Source organism: Haliotis rubra, unplaced genomic scaffold (assembly GCF_003918875.1).
Source record: "Haliotis rubra isolate DU_JTF1 unplaced genomic scaffold, ASM391887v1 Scf128, whole genome shotgun sequence".
NCBI classification, from domain to species: domain Eukaryota; kingdom Metazoa; phylum Mollusca; class Gastropoda; order Lepetellida; family Haliotidae; genus Haliotis; species Haliotis rubra.
Genome location: NW_025765203.1, coordinates 1,547,791 through 1,569,476, shown reverse-complemented (window position 1 = coordinate 1,569,476; position 21,686 = coordinate 1,547,791). Strand labels below are relative to the sequence as shown.

At 39.7% G+C, this 21,686-nt stretch overlaps 1 protein-coding gene across 1 annotated transcript; it reads right to left on the bottom strand.

Annotated features, from left to right (window-relative positions):
- Positions 1–3,448: 3,448 nt before the first annotated feature.
- On the bottom strand, positions 3,449–15,980 carry LOC124266780 (sodium/potassium-transporting ATPase subunit beta-1-like). The gene is made up of 6 exons (XM_046701580.1): positions 15,760–15,980; positions 12,398–12,535; positions 10,433–10,543; positions 9,820–10,004; positions 9,303–9,404; positions 3,449–6,712 (listed from the first exon to the last, which is right to left on the bottom strand). Exons 1-6 carry the CDS (start codon positions 15,950–15,952, stop codon positions 6,473–6,475), a joined length of 969 nt encoding a protein of 322 aa, XP_046557536.1. The 5' UTR covers positions 15,953–15,980; the 3' UTR covers positions 3,449–6,472.
- Between the last annotated feature and the right edge of the window lie 5,706 nt (positions 15,981–21,686).

Below are 21,686 nucleotides of genomic sequence, written 5' to 3'. Positions count from 1 at the left end.
ATTGCTGAGTGCGGCGTAAAACTAAACTCACTCACATTCTGACTCACTAACTCAGTCACAACTCTATTACGACTTCTACAGATGCTGCTGCTTCCCCTCCTCCCCTCCTCCTCCTCCTACTACTACTACTACTTTTGGAAAAAACGGTATATTAACATAACATTTATTTATGAAATTTGTATCCATAAAAAATATTACTACTACTTTTGGAAAAAACGGTATATTAACATAACATTTATTTATGAAATTTGTATCCATAAAAAATATTACCGAGGATGAAATATTCATCCAAAAGCTTTTTGCCTTTTGAACACAGCAAGCATTTTGCTGGTTGAAGTACACACTTTTCAATAAAGGAGCTGTAAATCTATTTCACGATTTTTCATGATCTTATTTCGTGATGATATCGGTGACCTCAACAAATAGTCACTCTAAAATGTGAAAAGACGTACTGGTCAAGGGGAGACAATCCACCCCGCCTCGCAACCATCGTAAAATCCCTGGTTTTCTGATAATCCTCTTATCCTCGTGTTTCCAAAACGTTATCACACTTTGTACGTCACAATACATGCATGGACAATGAAAACAATCAGTAGAAAAACAGGAATACTACCAAGGTATTTGTTTGGTGCTGGTGCAAATTTTGAGGGAAGGATGGGTACATCACTTTGTGTTAGGGGGGCGGTGAAGATGACCAAGGCTCAATTCCATGTATGGCTCCAATGTTTGGTGCCCATTTTTGGTGTACCCCTGCGGCATTATTTTTAATATTGACTAAAAAAATAAAATTAATGAAAAAGCGGCGTAAAATCATACTCATTCACTTTGTGTGGGTGTGTCAGTTATCGCCATCAACTTAAATGCGGACGGAAATCCCGATGTATCACAGGAGAGCATGGCCAAATTGATACCAAGGCAAGTAACCCTAGACTAAGGCTTTGTCTCTGAATATATATAATTTGATAGTAACAAACAAGCCCATTTATATTGAAAAGGAGCCCTAGGGAGACCAGAGATTCAGAACCTGAGGAAATCTAGACTTGCTTTATTTGGGGCTTTAGCACAGCAGAGAGGTCTTGGCAGTAGGGAAATTAATGTGGTTCAGGGACTGTGAGACAGACTACAAGTAACCCGTGAAGATCCGGGTTAGAATTGGTCTTCGGCAACCCATGCTTCACGGTCTTAAGAGACGACTAACGGGATCCCAGTCTAAGTAAACTTAGGCTCAGTATTATTCGTTACAATGCTATACTGAGGTAACGAACAATATTGAGCCTAAGTTTACTTAGACTGAACGGGATCCGGTGGTCAGGCTCGCTGACTTGGTTGACACATGTCATCGTATCCCAACTGCGTAGATCGATGCTCATTCTGTTGATCACTGTCCAGACTCGATTATTTACAGACCACCGCCATAAAGCTGGAATATTGCGGAGTACGGCTTTGAACAACGGTGTCCTCCCAGTTGTGAAACACATTAATAATGGTTTGAGTGCACCTAGGTGGTGTTTCCACATCCCTACAATGAAAGTGGGAACAGCCCTGTTGTTGAAGAGTACCCACAAACAACCAACCAACCAACCAACCAACCAACAAGGATACGAATCCATCAGTTTCCGATCCTGGTATGTTCAGGCAGTGTTTCCAAATTTTGCTAGCCAGTCGGGCTAGCTATGCCTGAAAGTTACTTGACCACAAAATAATTCACTAGCCCGAAATTTGAATCAAGAAACTATGCTGAAGATTGCGATAAGGTAAAATGCCATTATTTACCAGGCCATAATCTTGCATGATTTAAAAGTGTATTATAACTTAATTAACAAGTCAGAGAGAGTGATACTAGTATATTAAAAAAATGACCCCATGGAAATTAAGGGGGCCAGTGACTGTGGAGTTTTACTGGCCCGACTGGATTTTTACTAGCCACGGGCTAGTGGGCCAGTGGCCATTTCGCACACTATGTTCAGGGGCGATTCAAGACTGCACTCCGATTCCTGGCACCAGACATCCTGAGGCATGGAGCAAAGTTCAAGGTAGGATAGTTCTACCATAAGTGACAAATTCTTTCCTCACAAAATGAGTTAATGAGTTTATTCTAATTTAGCTTTGAATATTGTTTTAATTTAACTATTGCAACATGTGGTTATTCCAATTCATAAATAAAGTAGAATACCCGTCAGAGGTTGGAACCATATTCATTTTGAAATTAATGAAAGGGCAGACAAAGGTGAAAATGCCACAAAGCTGACAGTGTGAAGCTTTAAAATCACTTTTGTTCAAAGTATAATTAACTTAACTCTAATAACATCCAACATGAGAAGCATAATCAACCTAAAATAAGGAGTAAGGAGCACAATATAGCGGAGAACCATGGTAGTTGTGATTTTATGGTATTGGACTTATGATGTGAGACCAGGGTTAAAATGGACAAGTCTTATTTGGTCAGATTCGGTTGTGAATTGGCTCCCAGAAACCTAGGGCTGTTCCTGAGGCTAAGGGGTGGTTAGGCTGGGTGAGATCTGTTGATGACATCTTATCGTACCCAGACAGCTTGGACCATTGGTGGTATATCAATCACTGGTTTGTCTGGTCCAGACTCAGACCGCTGCCATACAGCTGGAATATTGCTGAGTGTGGCATAAAACTAAACACTCACTCACTCTAATTGTGGAAGACTGCGTGTGGTCTAGTGGATACAGTGTATGCCCGGAGAGCAGAAGCCCTGCCATGCTATATCCACAGCCACTTCACCAGGTTTAACTCAGATTTGAACCATCATACAATATTCAGCTTGATATTGGAGGTAAACCGCAAGTCTTGTAGTACTGTCAAAGCTAGCGTGAGTGAGTGAGTGAGACTTTGGATCAAGAATTCCTGGCACACCAAAGGGACACAACCCTGTACAGTAGTGATGTTCCGATGATCGAAAATAATCGAGAATCGATCGAAAGGATTAAAAATGATTATCCATTGTAAAAAAACATATTTTCGATTAATCGGAAGTTTGTTGTCCTTGTAAAACACCCTTGAATAAATTAAACTACCCGGTAACAATCAAATCTGACGAATATTCATGAACAAACATGCGCTCAACAGCGTAAATAATTACAATTCCAGCGTCTTTCTTGCATGAGTGCATTTCATAGCATGACAGCATTAGTTATAAAAATAATTAATTAGAAAAAAACTGGGGAAAAACCCTTAAAATTGGTGATTACATTGAAAATGTATATATTTCGATTATAATCGATAATCGTTCACCACAATCCTCCAATAATCGATAGTGGATTTGGTTTCTGATTCCCAACACTACTGTACAGCAAAGAAAAGCTCAACTTGGTCAGCAAGGCACTGTGGTAGAATTGTGCCTGAACCATTTTTTCCTGACGAAGGTTTGGTTTAGTTTCATACACTCAAAATCTTAATGAAAAAATCACAAAAGAAACACTAATTTGATACAAAATGTTTATTATTAAATGTATATAAAATATTTACAAATATGTTTATTTCTGCTGTGATTGGAATGGTAACTCCTAGAGCTAATTGCATATATACACACATTCATGATTGGTACAGTTGTATATACAGTGAGTTATAGTATGAAAAATATACGAATTACAAGCAGTAATAACAAGGGCATGTACGAATGATGAAGAAACATAGCTATCTTCACAACTGTCATGAAACAAGTCTAAAACATACTTCCACAGCTACTAGTACGTATTGTTTGTTTGTTGACCAACACCTGACTCGGCAATATTCAAGCGAAAGGACAGGAGCATGAATATCACAGAGTCAGCACCTGACAAACCAGTGGAATATATTTTATATTAAAAAAACATTCAGAATATGTATAGATCATTCACTTAAAATCAAGTCTAACTCAACCTCCTAGTTAATATTCAGATTATGAGTAAAGTATTATTACATTAACAATTATGCATTATTTAATTATTGTTTAAGCAAATGCAGGAACATTGTTTGTTCATTTGAAAGCCTGCCATAATTGTTTTCAGATAATACACTTGCTGATTATGATATAATTTATAACATTACAACAGCAAGACATTGGCAATTTTTGTAATTTCTGAAAATGTCAACCCCTAGAACATTCAAAATCTATATAAGCAAATTCTTTTTAAAAAAGACTTAAACATTGATTGTAATAAAGGCAATAAAATTCAAAACAGAGTTTCATTTCATTTAAGTTGGCCTTAAACGCACCAGGCAACTTTTAAGGCACTTGTTAGAAGACATTGCAAGGAATGGAATTCAATGAATCTCACAATGTAGACTACACAATTCGCAAATCTTGCAAGTATGTCTTTTTTCCTTGACATTTTTCAAAACTGAGTGGAGGGATGATTCTTTTTCTGTAGTATTTTATAAATCAGGACACTTCTGGGCGGATATCACACAATGTAGGGTATGGCAAGTTGTACAAAAATCAGACTGCCAAAACATGCTGAACTGGTAAAAACTTTAAAGTCATTACAATATTTCGGGCAGACATTTAGGTTTTTGTTAGTTATGAAAAGCAAGAAATGAATTTTAACAATCCTAACATTACAAGACCACAAAGATAACAGCAGCTTCAAGAACACAGAACTAGTTTCAACACTTGTTTGACCCTAAGTGGTTATCTTGAACATGCTGCATTTTACAGTAACATCAACTGATGCAGTGATTTGATTGAATATACTCATCAAATAAGTCCCTCTACCCACAGACTAGGAGAATCCTCCTCCAGACAATCCTTTCACCTCCTCAGTGTTTTCACAACCATGTGCCACTTGATGCTCAAACACAGCAAATGTTATAAAGACGATCACCACTTAAGTAGCTCTACCAGTGAGTGAGTGAGTGAGATGGGTTTTATCCCAATTTTTAGAAATATTCCAGCAAGATAGTGGCAGGGGTATCAGGGGCTTCACACATTGCACCAATGTTGGTAATCGAAACCTGAGTCTTCGGTGCAATGAGCAACCGTGTTAACCACTAGGCTACCACTGCCACTTGCTATACCAGAACTGCATAGGAACTGACCATATTAGTACCACTTTAACATGTCCACTTTTTCCCCCCAGAGATTATCATGGCCATTTAAAACAAACAATAACTACCATTTTTCAAATATTTACAGCAGACTTATTTTGTAAAGCAAGGAAGAGTCAGGGGATTAGAGCAAGTTTAATACAAGCTGTTGCTTGTAAATGGCACCATATCAAAAACACCTGCAGTAACGGGACTCACTGTAGGGACTAGAGAGCGAGTAGTTTTACACCCCTTTCGATTTATTCAAGCAGTATCACGACAAGGAACACCAGAAATAGGCTCCACACATTGTGCCATTGTGGGGATTCAAACCCTGGTTTTAGGTGTGACAAGGGCACGCTCTGACCACTAGGTCACACAGAGGCTTATCCAGAAAGAGATGTGTGTGTGCACACCTCTTCTCCCCCAAAAAGTTTTTTTCCCTGAGGAGCATTTCCCCCTAACCAAAATCCTGGATCCACCCGTATCACCCCACCGCCCCCAGTATAGAGTGAAATTATACACTTAAGTGATCTGGGTCTTATCTGGTGACACACTATTTCCACAGTGATACAGACGGTAACAGTATCTTATCCCATGATATTAGCAACACAGTGGCTGTAACCATGGTAACCATGGAGGCTGTATGGATGTCTGGTGACTACAAGCACTGTTTCTATCGTCACAGGAATATGACATTCTGATTATTATAACAACAATCGTAAATTAAAAGGTGAAGTATTATCTTAATCAGAATTATAGATTCCTGCCACAACTACCAATTTGTACACAAATGGATCATCACATGTACAAAACTAATCCACACGAGTAGACAAGCCTGATTATCATGATTATTATTAATCTGTCTTAATCATGATAATGAGGCAAATCTTAACTTCTCAATTATCATAATTATGAATGAATTATTTTAAAATAACCATGAAAGTAGACTCAATATTCACAAAGCACACAGAAGGTATTGTTTTTGCTCTTCTGTAAATTCCGCTTCATGTAAAAAAATAACTGTACAATGTTATTAATCAATTTTGTGGGTTTAGACGGATGGGTATATGTTTTGATAGGACAGTTTAGTTGGTCACATTCATTACTATCTACAATGAATATTTGGTTCATAAATGACTGGTGATGAAAACAGATCTAAACAAATGGGATGTCTGAACAAGCCGGAATACTCCCCACTAAAACTGTCAAAATAGTTTTATGAAAGCTCATCATGAATTCTTTTGACAAAGAAATCTACCAAAATCCATCCCTAAACTTAATCCAAAGCACTTTCTGAAGATTAAGAACAATTCACTTTTAATTTCTGTCCACAGAAAATCAATGTTGCTGAACACCAAGCCACTGATGGGCCTTCAGCATTTAAAACCAAGGGTAGATAACTCTAAATGATTAAAATCACCATGATGCAATGTTCTCAGTCTACAAGCAGCTCAAAATGCACCTGGCCCACCATCTCATTACGATTGTGATAGATGTTTTTTGCCCAGGCTTTGCATGTGATCATAAGTAACACACCAGGGCGCGGTTCCTCAAACCGCACGAACATGAGTGGGGACCGATATCCCTGCTGGTTCCGGAACGGGAAGTACTTAAAGTGGAAGCCATTTGGAGGGTGATAGGTCAAAGGTCCCATGCTTTCCCGATCCACAGGGTTCTGAAACAAAAAATGTGGCATCAGTGATTATCGGGAGACTAAGTGATATTCATAAAAATAGAAACATCAAATTAAATTTTAGAAAGTAGGTTTCTTGTTGTTATGTTTGTTAAATCCCCGACTCGTAACACTGCCATGTAAACATCATACTGTCTCAACAGAAAGTATCCTCAATCGTCATATTAGTCAGTGCCGGTTTCATTTGTACTGCATTTCATTATGATTGTGTCACGTAATTGGCCACATGAGTTTTGTGGTGGGCTTCATAATTACAATCTGTTATTGATTGATTACTGAGCTCCGATTGTGAGCGATATCTCACGCCTCATAGGCGGATCCAGTGCGTGTGTGTGTGTGTGCGTGTGTGTGTGTGTGTGCGTGCGCGCGTGCGTGCGTGCATGTGCAGGGGTGCGCACCCCTCCTTTTGAGCTGAAAGTTTGTTAAATGACCATTGAAACTCGGGTGAAAATGAAGTGTGCACCCCTCCTTTTCTCAATAGTGTGCATCCCCCCTTTCTCAAAAAGCTGAATCCGCCCCTGCGCCTATCACCCACCCAACTATCCCACATCACAGATACACCAGCTCTATGCTAACTGAAAAGGGATCTCCCTATGGAGAGCAATACAATATAAAAACAGGCTAATGATTGCCAGCAACTGAAGGTAGATCACCATACCAGGGACTTACAGTACTTTTGCATCTTGTATGGACGCTAGCTAGATTAACACCATCCCTTCAGTGGTTGGTGATTATGCTCCAGTTTAGCCAAACAATTAAAGAACATATCTTCTGTGATTAAAACCATGTAGTATGAAACATTCCTTGAAATTGATGGGACTCACATACCCACTGAGGGGTACATTTGCTCTTAGACGTCATGTGATCATGTCACACCCATTGTTTATGGCGGTGACTATGGCAATGACAGGGGATGTATTGTGGTGAGGTATTTTTGTAAACTGGAAACTTGTTTTAGGATTAGACAATACCTGAATGGAAGCAGGATGACATACACTGACTGAGATAAGACAAGTTTAAATATAACTTATGTATTTCCACAGAAGCCTCATCCTATAATTTGTAACATGCAACAGTAACTACAACCATAATTTCTATGCTCACTGAAAATGTTCTGTTTGCTTGAAATGAAAACATAGGTACAGAAGCTCACCTGTTAGTGATGTTAAACTTGAGTGGTCAGCATGTGCTTAACCAGCTAATTTGTCTGGGGACAGTATCCCTGTTATATCCTGCTCTTTTCTAAACTTCATCTCTGATAATGATATTTTTACATTTTGATGACATTACCCTTCACAACATATATTAAAGACAGCAAATATTTTTTATAGTTCATTTATGGTTAATTTCCTGTACTAAAACTCAAGTGTTTTACAAAAATCTGACAACCATGCCATAGATTTGCATTAGAAGGCAATCATGTGCAAGGTCGCTATAATTTAAAAAAACTCGTAATTGTACCTGTAGAGTGAGTGTAGGGAAGACAAAAATGGGAAATTCAAGTGCAATCATGTACACCCCCTGTGATTGAATATAGCAGGTGACCTACAACGGAAGTGAGTGCTTTCCACTGAGAAAGTTTGCAAACAATGTTTCAGTGTAGCATTTGCCTTTATTTCTTGAAAATGTCTGAAGCAGTGATTAATGTTTCCGTGTTATATTTGGCTATAACACATAACTGCAACTACTGTCAGTGAATACTAAATCCGATGAGGTATTGAAAGTAATTTTGTTTATGGAACAGTGATTTTGTATGTCTCTACTTTTATAGCATTGTAGAAGTTGTAACAGGAATTTCTAGAAATAAAGGATTACAGGAAAATGGTCCATCAATACAATGTTTTCTCTTGCAGATGAAAGCACTCACTTCCTCAGTGGAAATATTATCTTCCGTATACAATCACAAGAAATGTCATGGAGGTCTCCACAGTGAGTGAATGAGCATGGTTTTATGCTGCTTTTAGCAATATTCCAGCAATATGGTGGTGGCCTGGTATATAATCAATTCTTGACAAGACAATCCACAGATCAACAGCATGAGCATTGATCTATGCAATTGGGATACAATGCCTTGTGTCAACCAAGTCAGCGAGCCTGACCACCTGATCCCGTTAGTTGCCTCTTACGACAAGCATGGGTTGCTGAAGACCAATTCTAACCCGGATCTTCACAGGTTCCAGTGGCCCAGTAGTGTAAGAGGCTGCTATGTGCTGAATACCTGAGCCGTGTATGCCGTGACCCATCGCGTGTGGGTTCGATCCCAGATTAGCCCTGATAAACAAACCTGGTCTGATGAAGCTGCAATAATGCTCAAAGGAAACCCAGCTCACTATAATGGATGAAAGGGGGACACCAGAAATGGGCTTTACTCATTGTACCCATGTGGGGAATCGAACCCGGGTCTTCGGCTTGACAAGCGAATGCTTTAACCACTAAGCTGCCCACTGCCCCAGGTGTCCACAGATCTTCACACCAAGATGTACCATATCACAGTAATAGATCTGTTTTAGTTTCACATTGTAAGTGTCTGTCTGCTGATACCAGGTTAAGTTAATGTCCGTGACACACATACCTCTCCATCACACATCACCGTGACTGACCACTGACTCCACGTGCCTCGGATCTGATCAGGGACTGTTCCATTGGTGAACTCCTCTGGTTCCCAATTAAAAATCTGAAATCAGAGTTTTGAAAATTGTTAGAGTCAAATTTGATTGGGGAAAAGCCATGCTTGACTCTCCCGAACCTCAAACCTCATACAGAAAATGACACAGTATCATGAGGAAGCCAAGAGCATCCAGTAGTATGTACACATCAGAATTAATCAAGTACCACCTAATTACAAGGGTAGTTAATTATTTTTACTCCAAACAGGCTATTATACACAAGCATACTACACCGAACATGCAAAACATTTTCTTCGCACAATTTCTCAAAACTGTATTCACATGCTGCAAAGGGCCCAAGGACACTGGGGTATAAATTTCATAACTGCAGTATGTGTACTAGTTTTCTGAACTGATATAAACGACGACTTTTCCTGACATGGCAAGACATATGTTTCGCTATGGTGATGAACTGCCCATTACCTTGTTCAGTTTGAGCAGTATACAAGGTTGTCCGTCATCAAACCCGAAGTTCTGTTGCTTCACACAGTCGGCACCAAGCTGCAGGATGTCAAAGCGACAAACTTTGTCAAGTTCAGTCGTCCGCCTCTCTCGGATCTCGCTGCAGTCCTTATAATTTTCTCCCTGTTGGTTCTCGTTCTCATAATCTGACACACAAAACAACAAGATATCAAACAAAACACTTATAATATCGGAGAAACAAACTTTGTATGTTATGTTGCACATCATTTCTCTTGAATTACATTCTCAAATATCTTGTAGAATTTAGACAAAAATTCTGAACCTGAACATAAGAACAGCAGACAATATGTACATAATTGGTCAAAGTAAACTGTGTGTTTTTAAACCTCTTGTTGGCTCTTCTGGTGCTGATTGTATTTATGGCATAAACTCCATGTTAAGTATCCGGAAGGCAAATGGGCAATTGTTTGCTTGTACAGTGTTTCTATCTTTTTAAATGATCAAAATACTCCAAAGGCAACTTCATAGAAATAAACCGATCTTTAAGCTTGGTACGTTTTCAAAACCTGAATATTGGAATTAGAAAATGCCAATTTCAAGATGACTGCCTCACATCTCAAGTATGCTTCTAAATGGTCGAGGTACTGGGTGTATGTGGAGGCATCTCCCTTCACGAACCGAATCACCGTTGACATGGAGTCAGGCATGGGACGGAAACCCAAACCTGCAAACAATCACATAAAATACTGATTCCACAATTAACAAAGTTAGTTAACATGCAAATAATGAATTTGTGCAACACAGTCAAATATAGATGTAATAAATCATTGTTTTGCCAATATTTTAACATTTTAATTACCACATAATTATGTTATAAATCATATTTTTATAATGTCTGAAGTTATCTTTTCAAATCAACATTAAGCAGATGATCAAGGCCTCTTCAGTAATGGGGACATTTTGCAAATATGATAGCTGGTAAATATTATCAATTTTACAGGACATTTGACTATCCTTGAAGGACCATTACCAATGCCATCTTTGCACAGTGAGTGTTCATTGAGGTGATCATGGGTATCTCGAATCCACCACAGCTTGTGTACCAAGATATCTCATAGTGTTGTACAGTTTTTAAGTTCAAGTATTCAACAGCCAATAAAGCAAATTGAAAAAAAACAACCAAAAAACCCAAAACATTAAGCAGATGATCAAAGGAGCCAGTTTTATTAGTTAAACAGTAAATGAGTAAAATTGCAGAAAATCTGCTGATGAAAGTACATGTGTCATCTGTCATCATGAACCACAGATACAGTGAAATGTAAACCAAACATCTTTTACTCAAAGCTCTACATCAAGACCTGACAAACTTGCCACATGTTATGTCAGGTGAATCTTGTATAAAAGCAGTCAAGATAAAAGATGTGTGGGTTATAGTCATACAAAAGTAAACATGTTAAATGTACAAGCATCATTTCACTGCAACCAGGATTTGGAAGTTGTGATCTTTGCAATCAATGTGAATCAATGCCGACAATAGCACAGTAAACATTCTTCAGGTTTCGAAGAAGAAATGTATCTAAGGGACCGTTCATAATTTATGGCTAGGGGGCGTGATGATGATTTTTATGGGGGGAAGCATGTCCAATGTGAAAGACACCCCCCTAAAATTTATGTACAAAATAAGTGCCCCCCCTGCATGTCATGTACAAAATCAATGACCCCCCCCGATAGTTTCTAAGAATAATTTTAAACATATTTGTATGTGCAAAATTGCTGACCCCCCTACCCCCAAGTATGTATGTACAAAATTGATGCCCCCTAGCTCTCAAAAAGAAGTTGGGTGACACCCACTTAAAATCATCATAAAAAACAAACACAAACACACACACACGCATCGCATACGCACGCACACGCACACACACACACACACACACGTACGTTATGATTATGAACAGTCCCTAATCAGAACAAAAAATCTCATCATGATGAAGTAAACTATGTTTGTAAATCAGTATGGCAGGTAGACATCCTTATGTATGTTGTAGCAAACTCATCACTTCTTGAAAAATACCTGCAGCCATGTTGTTGACAGGGTGCCATAAGGTGAGCACACATAGAAATAACCATGATAGGATGGCCCACAAATAGACACATCTGTTCAAATTAATCATATCACTCTCCACACTCAATGGCCACTGAGATCAACTGATACCCAGTTACAGTCGGAATTACACACAAAAGATTAACAGGACTAAGGGAGAACTGTTCTTTCTGGATTCATCGATCAGGTTGAACATTGAACAGTGTTTTAGTGCTGTTATGGACGCATGTTGATGAGGGATTCACTCTGCAGACACCCACAATCACAGTGCTGACAAACCAAGCATCATAACTAGGTTGGAACTTGGATTTAAACCTGATTTCATTGGATACTGGCACATCCAAGGGACATAACTTTGTGCAGTAATTTATGATTACTGGGCCACTGTTCTTGCCGGAAACTTTTTATTGTTGCATTTTCTGAAACCGGCAAAATCAGTGGGTGACGATTTACAATATAATGAAATAGGCCAATTACCTGGAACCTTCAGGAGGCTGTCTACTCCCTGCATCGTTGGGAAGTTCCAGTCAAGGATGACGAAGAAGATGCCCATGTTTGCAGCAAAGAATAGTCCCAGGGCGACATAGAAGGCCAGATAGTAGAGGAAACGGAACACTGAAACAGATGGTAGGGACTTTGTCAGCATGATCGCGTGCAATGGGTGTACAAACATGGGTGTGAGGTAATCAAATACATTACTTAGTATGTCTTTAGCATCCAGGTTAAGATCTGGTCTTTAGCAACCCATGCTTGCCGTAAGAGGCGACTAACGGGATCGAGTGGTCAGGCTCGCTGACTTGGTTGACAAATGCCATCATATCCCAATTCCGTAGGTCGATGCTCATTCTGTTGATCACTGGATTGTCTGGTCCAGACTCGATTATTTACAGACTGTCGCCATACAGTTGGAATATTGTTGAGTGCGGCATTAAACAACAATCAATCAATCCATGGTATGTCTTTAATCATCCATGCCATGGTTTACCATACTGGAATGACTGGCAACTGAATATCCTTTCATCTGTCTTCGTATAAAACCATAATACAATCATGAAATGGAACATCCTATACTAAATTTTGAGAAAGCAGACAAGATGTGTCCTCCAAATTCAGTAAATTCATTCACTGTGAACATAAGTTATCACATTGTGTCGAGGGAAATACAGGGTTTTATCAGTCCCGAATAAGGTTGCCTCCGGCTTGGGGAATACAACCTTAGGAGGGACTGATAAAACGACGTATTTCCCGAGACACGATGTGATAACGCATTTATCTAGCCGAATGTTTTTACTAAATCAAAAGAAAACAATAAGCATCGAATTGACTTGTTTTTATTTATGTGAGATGTGGCAAAACGTTTCCTTGCTGCCATGTTGACAACAGCTGATCGATTGACCTCAATGCAGCGCACGTTACAAAAGGCTTGGCGATGCACGCTCTTTTTGCTTTGCGTGGTCACCGAGGCGTGGCGGGATAATATGACTTTTGTACTCCGTGCTCGCGGATCGTGATGGGTGTACATGGTATTTTATCAGAGTCAGGCGAACCAATCAAAACTCGACATTCTGACATGAGGCTAGATAAATTGCTTATGTACATTTGGATAGATTCAGGTTGGGTTTGGCTCAGCACATAACTAAAGTCTATCATGGTAAAACATCTTAAAGGGACACTGATCCAGAGCAATTATTGTTTCCAGCCAACAGTCTAATTACGAAACCTAGCTGCAAACTGGTCAGCCTCTGCTCCCTTGACCGTGACAGACAGGGGGACTGGGCTACTGTCCACCCTGGCAGGATTTCTTCAACCTAATCAGTGGGACATTAGGAAGGGTGGATGCCCATCAGATGCCGTTATTTGAAAATATCCCCCGTAGTTCTTGTCTGATTGTAATAAAGTATCCCAGCAGTGTAGGCTTTTTCAGATTTTCAAATGTTTGGATGGTATAGTGACTGATCCAATTTGATCCTATTTCTGTGTTTTTACCTCAATATTTAATCATGTAAAAATATGATGTCTATTACGTATGCTATGATATCAAAAACACACATTTGATATATTTGAATCCATAAACTAAACAACCCCACTTTGCCATTGCAAAATAAATCTGAAATTTTACTTAGGTACATAGGTATATACAGTTTTTAACTAAGTACACAGCAAATGCTTATGTATATTTCTTATGTAACAATGAAGTTTCCTTCGTATCCTCAAAACAGTGTCTGTCCATAAGTTTTTTTTTCAGGCATTATAACTTGCATGCAATACAACGATTACTACTCTCTTGCTGTAACCCTTGTTTGGTGGTAAACCTACAAATGTTATTTGTCATCATTGTCTTGATGGTCAGTTAATGAATTCATAACAGGTATAATTAGTGATAACACCACTCAGATTACCCGACAAAGGTTCCCATTCGGCATTTCTTGTGGCTGGAGTAAATACTCATCATTATATATTGAGGTCTGATGTGGTAAATGTATTACATCTTATGTAATATGCGAATGAAAGTGTAGCAAGAGGAATTATCAGCTGAGTTACAAAACAAACATCGATCAAAGGATTAACCGATAACATGCTGATTGATTAATTGCTTTTACCCTTCACAGCGGATTTGTCAAAAGGTAGTGTTTATGTATGTAGATTCACTCATCTATACTGAATACACCCTGTCGTAAAGTTTCTTTGTAAAAAAACGTCCTTCCTTCAAAGGATTAACCGCCAATACATTGATTGATAGCTCATTATTGGCTAACTAAATTACTTTTTTAAAGAATGGCAGACATCATGCAACTAGCTGCCAGGTGTGCTTTCTTGGGTAACCAATGGGACTATTCACTTATGTGAAAAACCTGAAACGATTGATCACTTTTTTGCATATTAGACTGTTAAAAGACACATGACATGGAACAGGGTACTTTGTCAGCTGCAGATGAATAGCATCTCATTCCTTTATGTGGATATTGATGGATACATTCCCCCAACAAGGTAATAGCCCGATATTGTTGCTATAACTTTAGTCTGTTTTAATATTAATATTTGCATTTTGTTTTTATTTATTTGTTGTGGCATTCAACAGAATCATTTTTTTTTTGCCGTGAAGTGTAATGAGACAGACAACATACCCTAGGTCGCACTCAGGGCATGTGTGTGTATCATCCGGGTACTCACGGGAGAAAAACAATAACAAAAGCAACAACCAGTCCATGGAAATTGCTCTGGATCAGTGGCCCTTTAAGCATTTGTTTATTCAAGAGTTCCATACCAGAGTAGAAAAAAATCATAATTTTATGTCTATTGCATTTTATTTACAAAACTCCAAAACATTAAAGATCAAACACAGCAAAAAACATCAGCAAATTGAGTTGGTAACAAACTGTAATCTTGAACCCTTTGGACACTTGAGTAGTCAAAGGCATGCCATTTATTGATGTAGGAAGTCAACAGCACTCTTTGGATTAATTGACTCATTTTTGTTAAAGACAGTAATGTTCAGATACAAGTTGACAGTCAATTGCTAATTGAATATGAAAGTAATGATATGTAGTGAAGTATGTGTTTTTTTCGAAACTGTAAGTGGGACTAGGATGGTTCAAATGATACCATAGTATGTTGAATTCCAGAAATTCCCTCTTCATGATCATAACATCCAAACCGGAAGTGATTGTAGTTTACCTGTATTTACCTGTACACAGGTGAGCTTGATGCAAATTTGAATAAAACGACCATCCAGAGTTATTAAATATCTTATATATTATTTAAAATGATTAAGCGTTCACATAAAATCCTCGGATTTCATTTTGAAAAGTTTTACAAACATTTCCGTTTTTATCACCTACCCCAGTGGACGGCTGTGAATCCCATCACCGTCCCATCGTCGGGGTTGTAACAGAACTTTTTAAAGTCATTTAATCTGTCCTCTGCTGTTGGTGCCGGCAGCATCGACTGCGACATCAACGTGTGCGCTGTCCATTGCGACTGCGATTCACTATATCCAGTATAGCCAGAGACGCCAGAACGGAGCGACGCCATGTTGGATTTTGAAGTCACCGACTGACTCAGGTGTCAGGCGCGCAGGTAATCGACGCCATCTATCGGACAGGTGTGTCCTCAATTTCAAAGGGAGAAAATTTCTGGACACAAACACTCGTACTTACACAAACTCGCAAAAAGGTAAAAACTACCGACGGTACGAACTGAGGAAAGGATTGATCTTATTGAAAATTTCTCATTTAATATTTCATTAATCAATTATGTATAAAAAGAAAATAATCATGGGACATAATACGGCTCTTGAAGGCTCTAAAGTTGTCTCAGTTTTGTCATACCAGTTTTGGCTTACCATTACCATTAGAAGGGGCGGCGGGGGTAGCCTTGTGGTTAAAGCGTCCGCTCGTCACGCCGAAGATCCGGGTTCGATTCCTCACATAAGCACGGTGTGTGAAGCCCGTTTCTGGTGTCCCCTGCCGTGATATTGCTAGAATATTGCTAAAAGCGCCGTAAAACTAAAGTCACTCACTCTACCATTAGAACAAGCATCAAAGAAAATAGTTGTCTAACGGTGCTTCTTGCGGGTTACCCATGGTGCTTCCATTGCAGAATATGAGTGTTGGGCCCACATCTCATACTCATCAGCTGCCGTTCTTGATAGATCCTTATGGCTGAGGTTGGATCCTCACTGAACAATGACTGATGTCGATATTCAACACTTAGACTTCGAGACACCGTCTGTCAAATGCACTTTGACGTGCCCAGCTCTATTGTTGAAACAGCCAAACCATACATTTTTCTCAAATAATTATATTATGCGAGGGAATTGCATGACACACCATTTGAAACCTTTCGGCCTTCTCTTCCACCCTGAAACTGTGGTCCAGGACAATCAACATCATCAACAATCATTTCATCAGGGATTTCTGATCATGGTTTTCCAGAAATTACATTGCCTTCAGATTATACATCAGAGGGGCGGTGGGGTAGCCTAGTGGTTAAAGCGTCCGCTCGTCATGCTGAAAACCCAGGTTCGATTCCCCATTATGGGTACAATCAGAAGTCTTGTGTGAAGCCCAGTTCTGGTGTCCCCCGCTGTGATACTGCTGGAATATTGCTAAAAGCGGCTTAAACCATACTCACTCTCTAATACATCAGAGAGAAGCAACAATTGATATCAAGGAAAGGACAAGACTTCTGATCATCCCAAAAGTATCACACTGTAGCACATTTTCGTAGCTTGGTCTGCGTCCGCGAGGAGTCACCACTGTATAGTATGACAACAGTGTAAATATCAACATGCATCCCCTCACACCCACATTTACGTTGATAGAAGCGCCGTACATGATCCATGTCCTTCCCGAGAAATCCCCAAACAATGGTTTTAAGCCGCTTTTAGCAATATTCCAGCAATACCACGGCGGGGGACACACATTGTTGAGATGTAGGGAATTGAGCTCGGGTCTTCGGTGTGACGAGCGAACGCTTTAACCACAAGGCTACCTCACCGCCCCAAAAACTCACGTGTCAGCAAGTGCATGTCGCCACGTTGGACATTATGTGAGTTCCATCACGGTGCTTCAGTTGAACGTGACAAGAGGCGCGGGTCTTAACACATGCCGACTTTAGATGAGTGTTGTTTGTATGTGGAGCGAAACATCTTCATTTGCTGTTTAGGATCGGATTGCATTCTACTGGTACAATGGTAGTATGGATTATTCTTTACCAGTAGAGAATCCGATCGCAATCTCTTTTGGTGGCATCGCCGATTCTACCAGATCGCAAGTAAAAGAATTATGTAACACAAATCCTGACATGAGCAAATATCTGCAAGTTCATTTCAAGACATTTGGCTTCAGATGTTGGTGAAATCAAATGAGTGAGTGTCACAATGAGGCACTTCTGGGATTCGATCCAACAATAAGCGGATCCTGGAACAAGTGAGAGACACTTCTCTGCGGCGCCTAAGTATGTGAGGAAATATATACGGTCAAGTGTCATGATGAAACGTATAACTATTGTTTTGTATTTAATAAGCCACGTAAAGAGGAAGTATTAAAAAAGGTCACATGCAACGTAAAACACAACTTTGCAGATTCTGATACCTTTCGGTATGGACTTCCACGTAAAGAGGAAGTATTAAACAAGGTCACATGCAACGTAAAACACAACTTTGCAGATTCTGATACCTTTCGGTATGGACTTACCGAAACAAATCATCAAAAATGCAAATTCAACTTATAAAGTTGAAAAATAACGCGATGAAAAAAACCGCGCGAAATGGGAGTTCAAACGATTCACTAATTTTCCCCAAGCGTCAAGAGGGAAAAGTGGTTTCAACAGCTGGGCTGCGCTCATAGCACATGCGCAGTGAAATAGGTTCGCGCAGCTTGGAAGCGGGTTGTCTGGTGAATACTCGGTGAAGGTTTTGGTGTGAGCTATTTTTTTTAATGTTTTGTTGATATTTCACAGGCGGGAGCTTTTTATATGTTATGACAGTAGATTACCGATTTAACTGTTTATATAATTTCATTTGTCTATTTTACCACGTTCTTCTTACCGAGTCACTTTCTCAGTTTGATACTTAAAAGCAATGTCATTATTTATCGTTGACAGAATTTCTAACTGTGATATAGATATAATAATAATAATAATAAGTGCATTTATATTGCGCTATTTTCCATCCGTTGCGGTTGCTCAAAGCGCAGGTATCAAGGATAGAACTTGGAGAAGAGATGGGTTTTAAGTTTGGACTTGAAGACAGCTAAAGATGGGGAGGTTTTGATATCAAAAGGAAGACAGTTCCAGAGAGAAGGAGCACAGAATGAGAATGATCTCTGGCCGAAGGATTTGAGATTGGTCCTGGGGATGGTTGATCATTGGATCTCAGGTTTTTGCATGAAGTATATTTCTGGAGAAGTTCTTTCAGATATCCTGGTGCAACATCATGGTAACAGCTGTAGGTCAGGGATAACACTTTGAACTCGATTCTAGCTTGTACTGGGAGCCAGTGGAGATTCATCAATATTGGTGTTACATTGGATGTTTTCTTGCAGCGATGAATTAGCCGAGCTGAGGCATTTTGTACTCTCTGAAGCTTCATGAGTAGATCTTGCCTTATGTTGATAAGCAAACTGTTGCCATAGTCAATCCTGGACAGAATCAGAGACCTGACTAACTGGCCAGTGGCTTCCTGAGTCAACAAATGTCTAATCTGGCCAATACTTCTCAGGTGGTAGAAGCAAATTCTACAGGTGTGTTGTATATGGTTGTTCATTGTCATATTAGAGTCTAGAAAGACACCAAGATCTTTCACTGCATCAGAAAATGGTATTAATGAATCACCAATACGAAGCGAAGATTCAGAGATAGATTTTCGTTTGGTGTCTGTACCCACAAGAAGAACCTCTGTCTTGCTGTCGTTGTCACAGACAAAACTCAATGTCTGTTTTATTGACACCTATGTGTCTGCCTGCCTGCCTGTCTGCTAATGACAATATTCAATACACAACTTCGATCACTGACCACATGCAATTTGAACTTAACACCTATCAGGCTATACACCATAAACAAAACGCATTGATTTATGGCCCGAGTTCGGTCTCTGTCACATTATGTAATTACCCAGACAGGCAGGCGTGATACTTGTACACATGACATGTTATGATGTCTGTTGATTGCAAAATGTTTTACACAAAAAATGAGCATGTATTTACAAAACCCAATATCTCTATATATACACACACACAATGAGCCGTGAGGGCATCTGCTAATGAACCAGCCGTTACACTTGAGTGCACACCCACCTGCTCGGACTGGGTTCGGTATCTCGGCTGCTTCGTTTCTAGGGAAGTAAACCCAAGTACAAAATATTGCACTTTTGATTTGCGATTGTACGCTTATAATTTTGTTTATATGGGTTTTTTTCATAATCAGCAATGTATATTATATGTCATGAATAGGGGATAATTGTGTTTTAATTACGGTTGATTTTTTGGTTGCATGTGCCCTTTAACGACCTTCCTTGAAGATTGCAGCTGGGAGGTATAATGGGTACAATGTTATGATTACTTCATACAGGGATTATCTACGTTATATAGTATCCCTGCTTTATGATACTGGAGAGCTCGGAGCTCGGAGTAACGTCACCGTACCGTTTCTTTGAAAAAATCTGCCATGTACCGTATATGGTTTCTGCCACCATCAACACTATGTCATCCCCAATCTGGAGGTCGATTAAGTTTGTGTCAAGTGGTTATAACCTCGATCCGTCTGTTAACTGTCCGATATGCATAGAGCTTTTGATAACTGTTATCAGTCTGACAAATTGTTGACAACATTGTTTCTGAAAAGCATAGTACCCGTGAAGCTCCGGGTTAGAATTTGATCTTCAGTAACCCATGTTTGTCGTATAAGAGGCGACTAATGGGATCGGATGGTCAGGCTCGCTGACTTGGTTGACACATGTAATCGTATCCCAGTTGCGTAGATCGATGCTCATTCTGTTGATCACTGGATTGTCTGGTCCAGACTCTATTATTTACAGACCGCCGCTATATAGCTGGAATATTGCTAAGTTAAACAGAAAAAACACACCAAAACAATAACTGTGTCAGTGATATTTTGGATCTCGCTTCGTCTGTTAACTGTCATTGCACAGTGTTTCGTCAGTCTGGTGTTACAGATTACTCTGCGTCATGTTAACGTGTCGGGACCGCGATGTATCAGTAATCTGAGACGCCAGAGTTGCTTCCCTTAGTCCTACCCGCCACTCTTCCACGTTTCATGTCACAGTGCCGTTTTCATGGGTTTCACCATAGGGGGTGGACGTATGAGACTAAAATATCGCTTATTGATTTTGATAAAAACAAACAATTCCATTTAAACTGAAAAGTAGCCCCAGTGAGATGAGAGATTAAAAACCTGAGCAAATCTAGATTTCCATCATCAGAGTTTAGCACTACAGAAAGGGTCGAGCGGAAGGGAAAATAATGTTGGGGATGAGACAGACTAATCTGAGACCTAGATCACTGCAAGCTTCCTCTCATATCCAGCTGACATGCAACAATACAGCCACAATTCTCGTCGAAGCGGCTTTAACCAAACCAAACGCGACTGTTTTTGTTTGTGATGAATCAGTTTAGTTATTAAAAGTACAATCTTGGTTCCACAGCCCACCATAGATGCTTCATGGGTTTGTTACACTACGTCATCAATGGAGGAACGGTGTGTATACAATTCAACCTGTCCCTGAAGTCCACAAATTGTTACGACTCTGATCCGATGCTAAATTTTGTGGGGCCGATGGGGTAGCTTAGTGGTTAAAGCGTTCACTCGTCATGCTGAAGACCCGGGTTCGATTCCCCACATGGGCACAATTAGACTAACGCTAGGTCTCTGAATATATATATAATTTTGATTGTAACAACTTGTGACAAGCCCATTTAAATTGAAATGGAGCCCCAGGGAGACGAGTGATTCACACCCTGGGGAAGTCTAGACTTGCTTCATTTAGAGCTTTAGCATTGCAGGGAGGGCTAGGCTGTAGGGAAAATAATGTGGTTCAGGGACTGTGAGACAGACTAGGGCACAATGTGTGAAGCTCATTTTCTGGTGTCCCCCGCCGTGATATTGCAGGAATATTGCTAAAAGCGGCGTAAAACCAAACTCACTCACTCACTATATTTTGGGAGTGACAAGGGCTTAGTGTGTCCGTGACTTTAAGCAATAGTCCTGCAATATCACATAGCCCAGGTATAAAGCCTAAACAAGTCTT

What these genes read in the sequence shown, in the direction of transcription:
- LOC124266780 (XM_046701580.1), bottom strand. Translation starts at nt 15,952, where the DNA reads ATGGCGTCGCTCCGTTCTGGCGTCTCTGGCTATACTGGATATAGTGAA. An exon ending in ATTCACAGCCGTCCACTGGG is followed by an intron (nt 12,536 to 15,759) that starts GTAGGTGATAAA and finishes CATCTGTTTCAG; the next exon opens with TGTTCCGTTTCCTCTACTAT. An exon ending in TTTAGAAGCATACTTGAGAT is followed by an intron (nt 10,005 to 10,432) that starts GTGAGGCAGTCA and finishes TTTGTGTGTCAG; the next exon opens with ATTATGAGAACGAGAACCAA.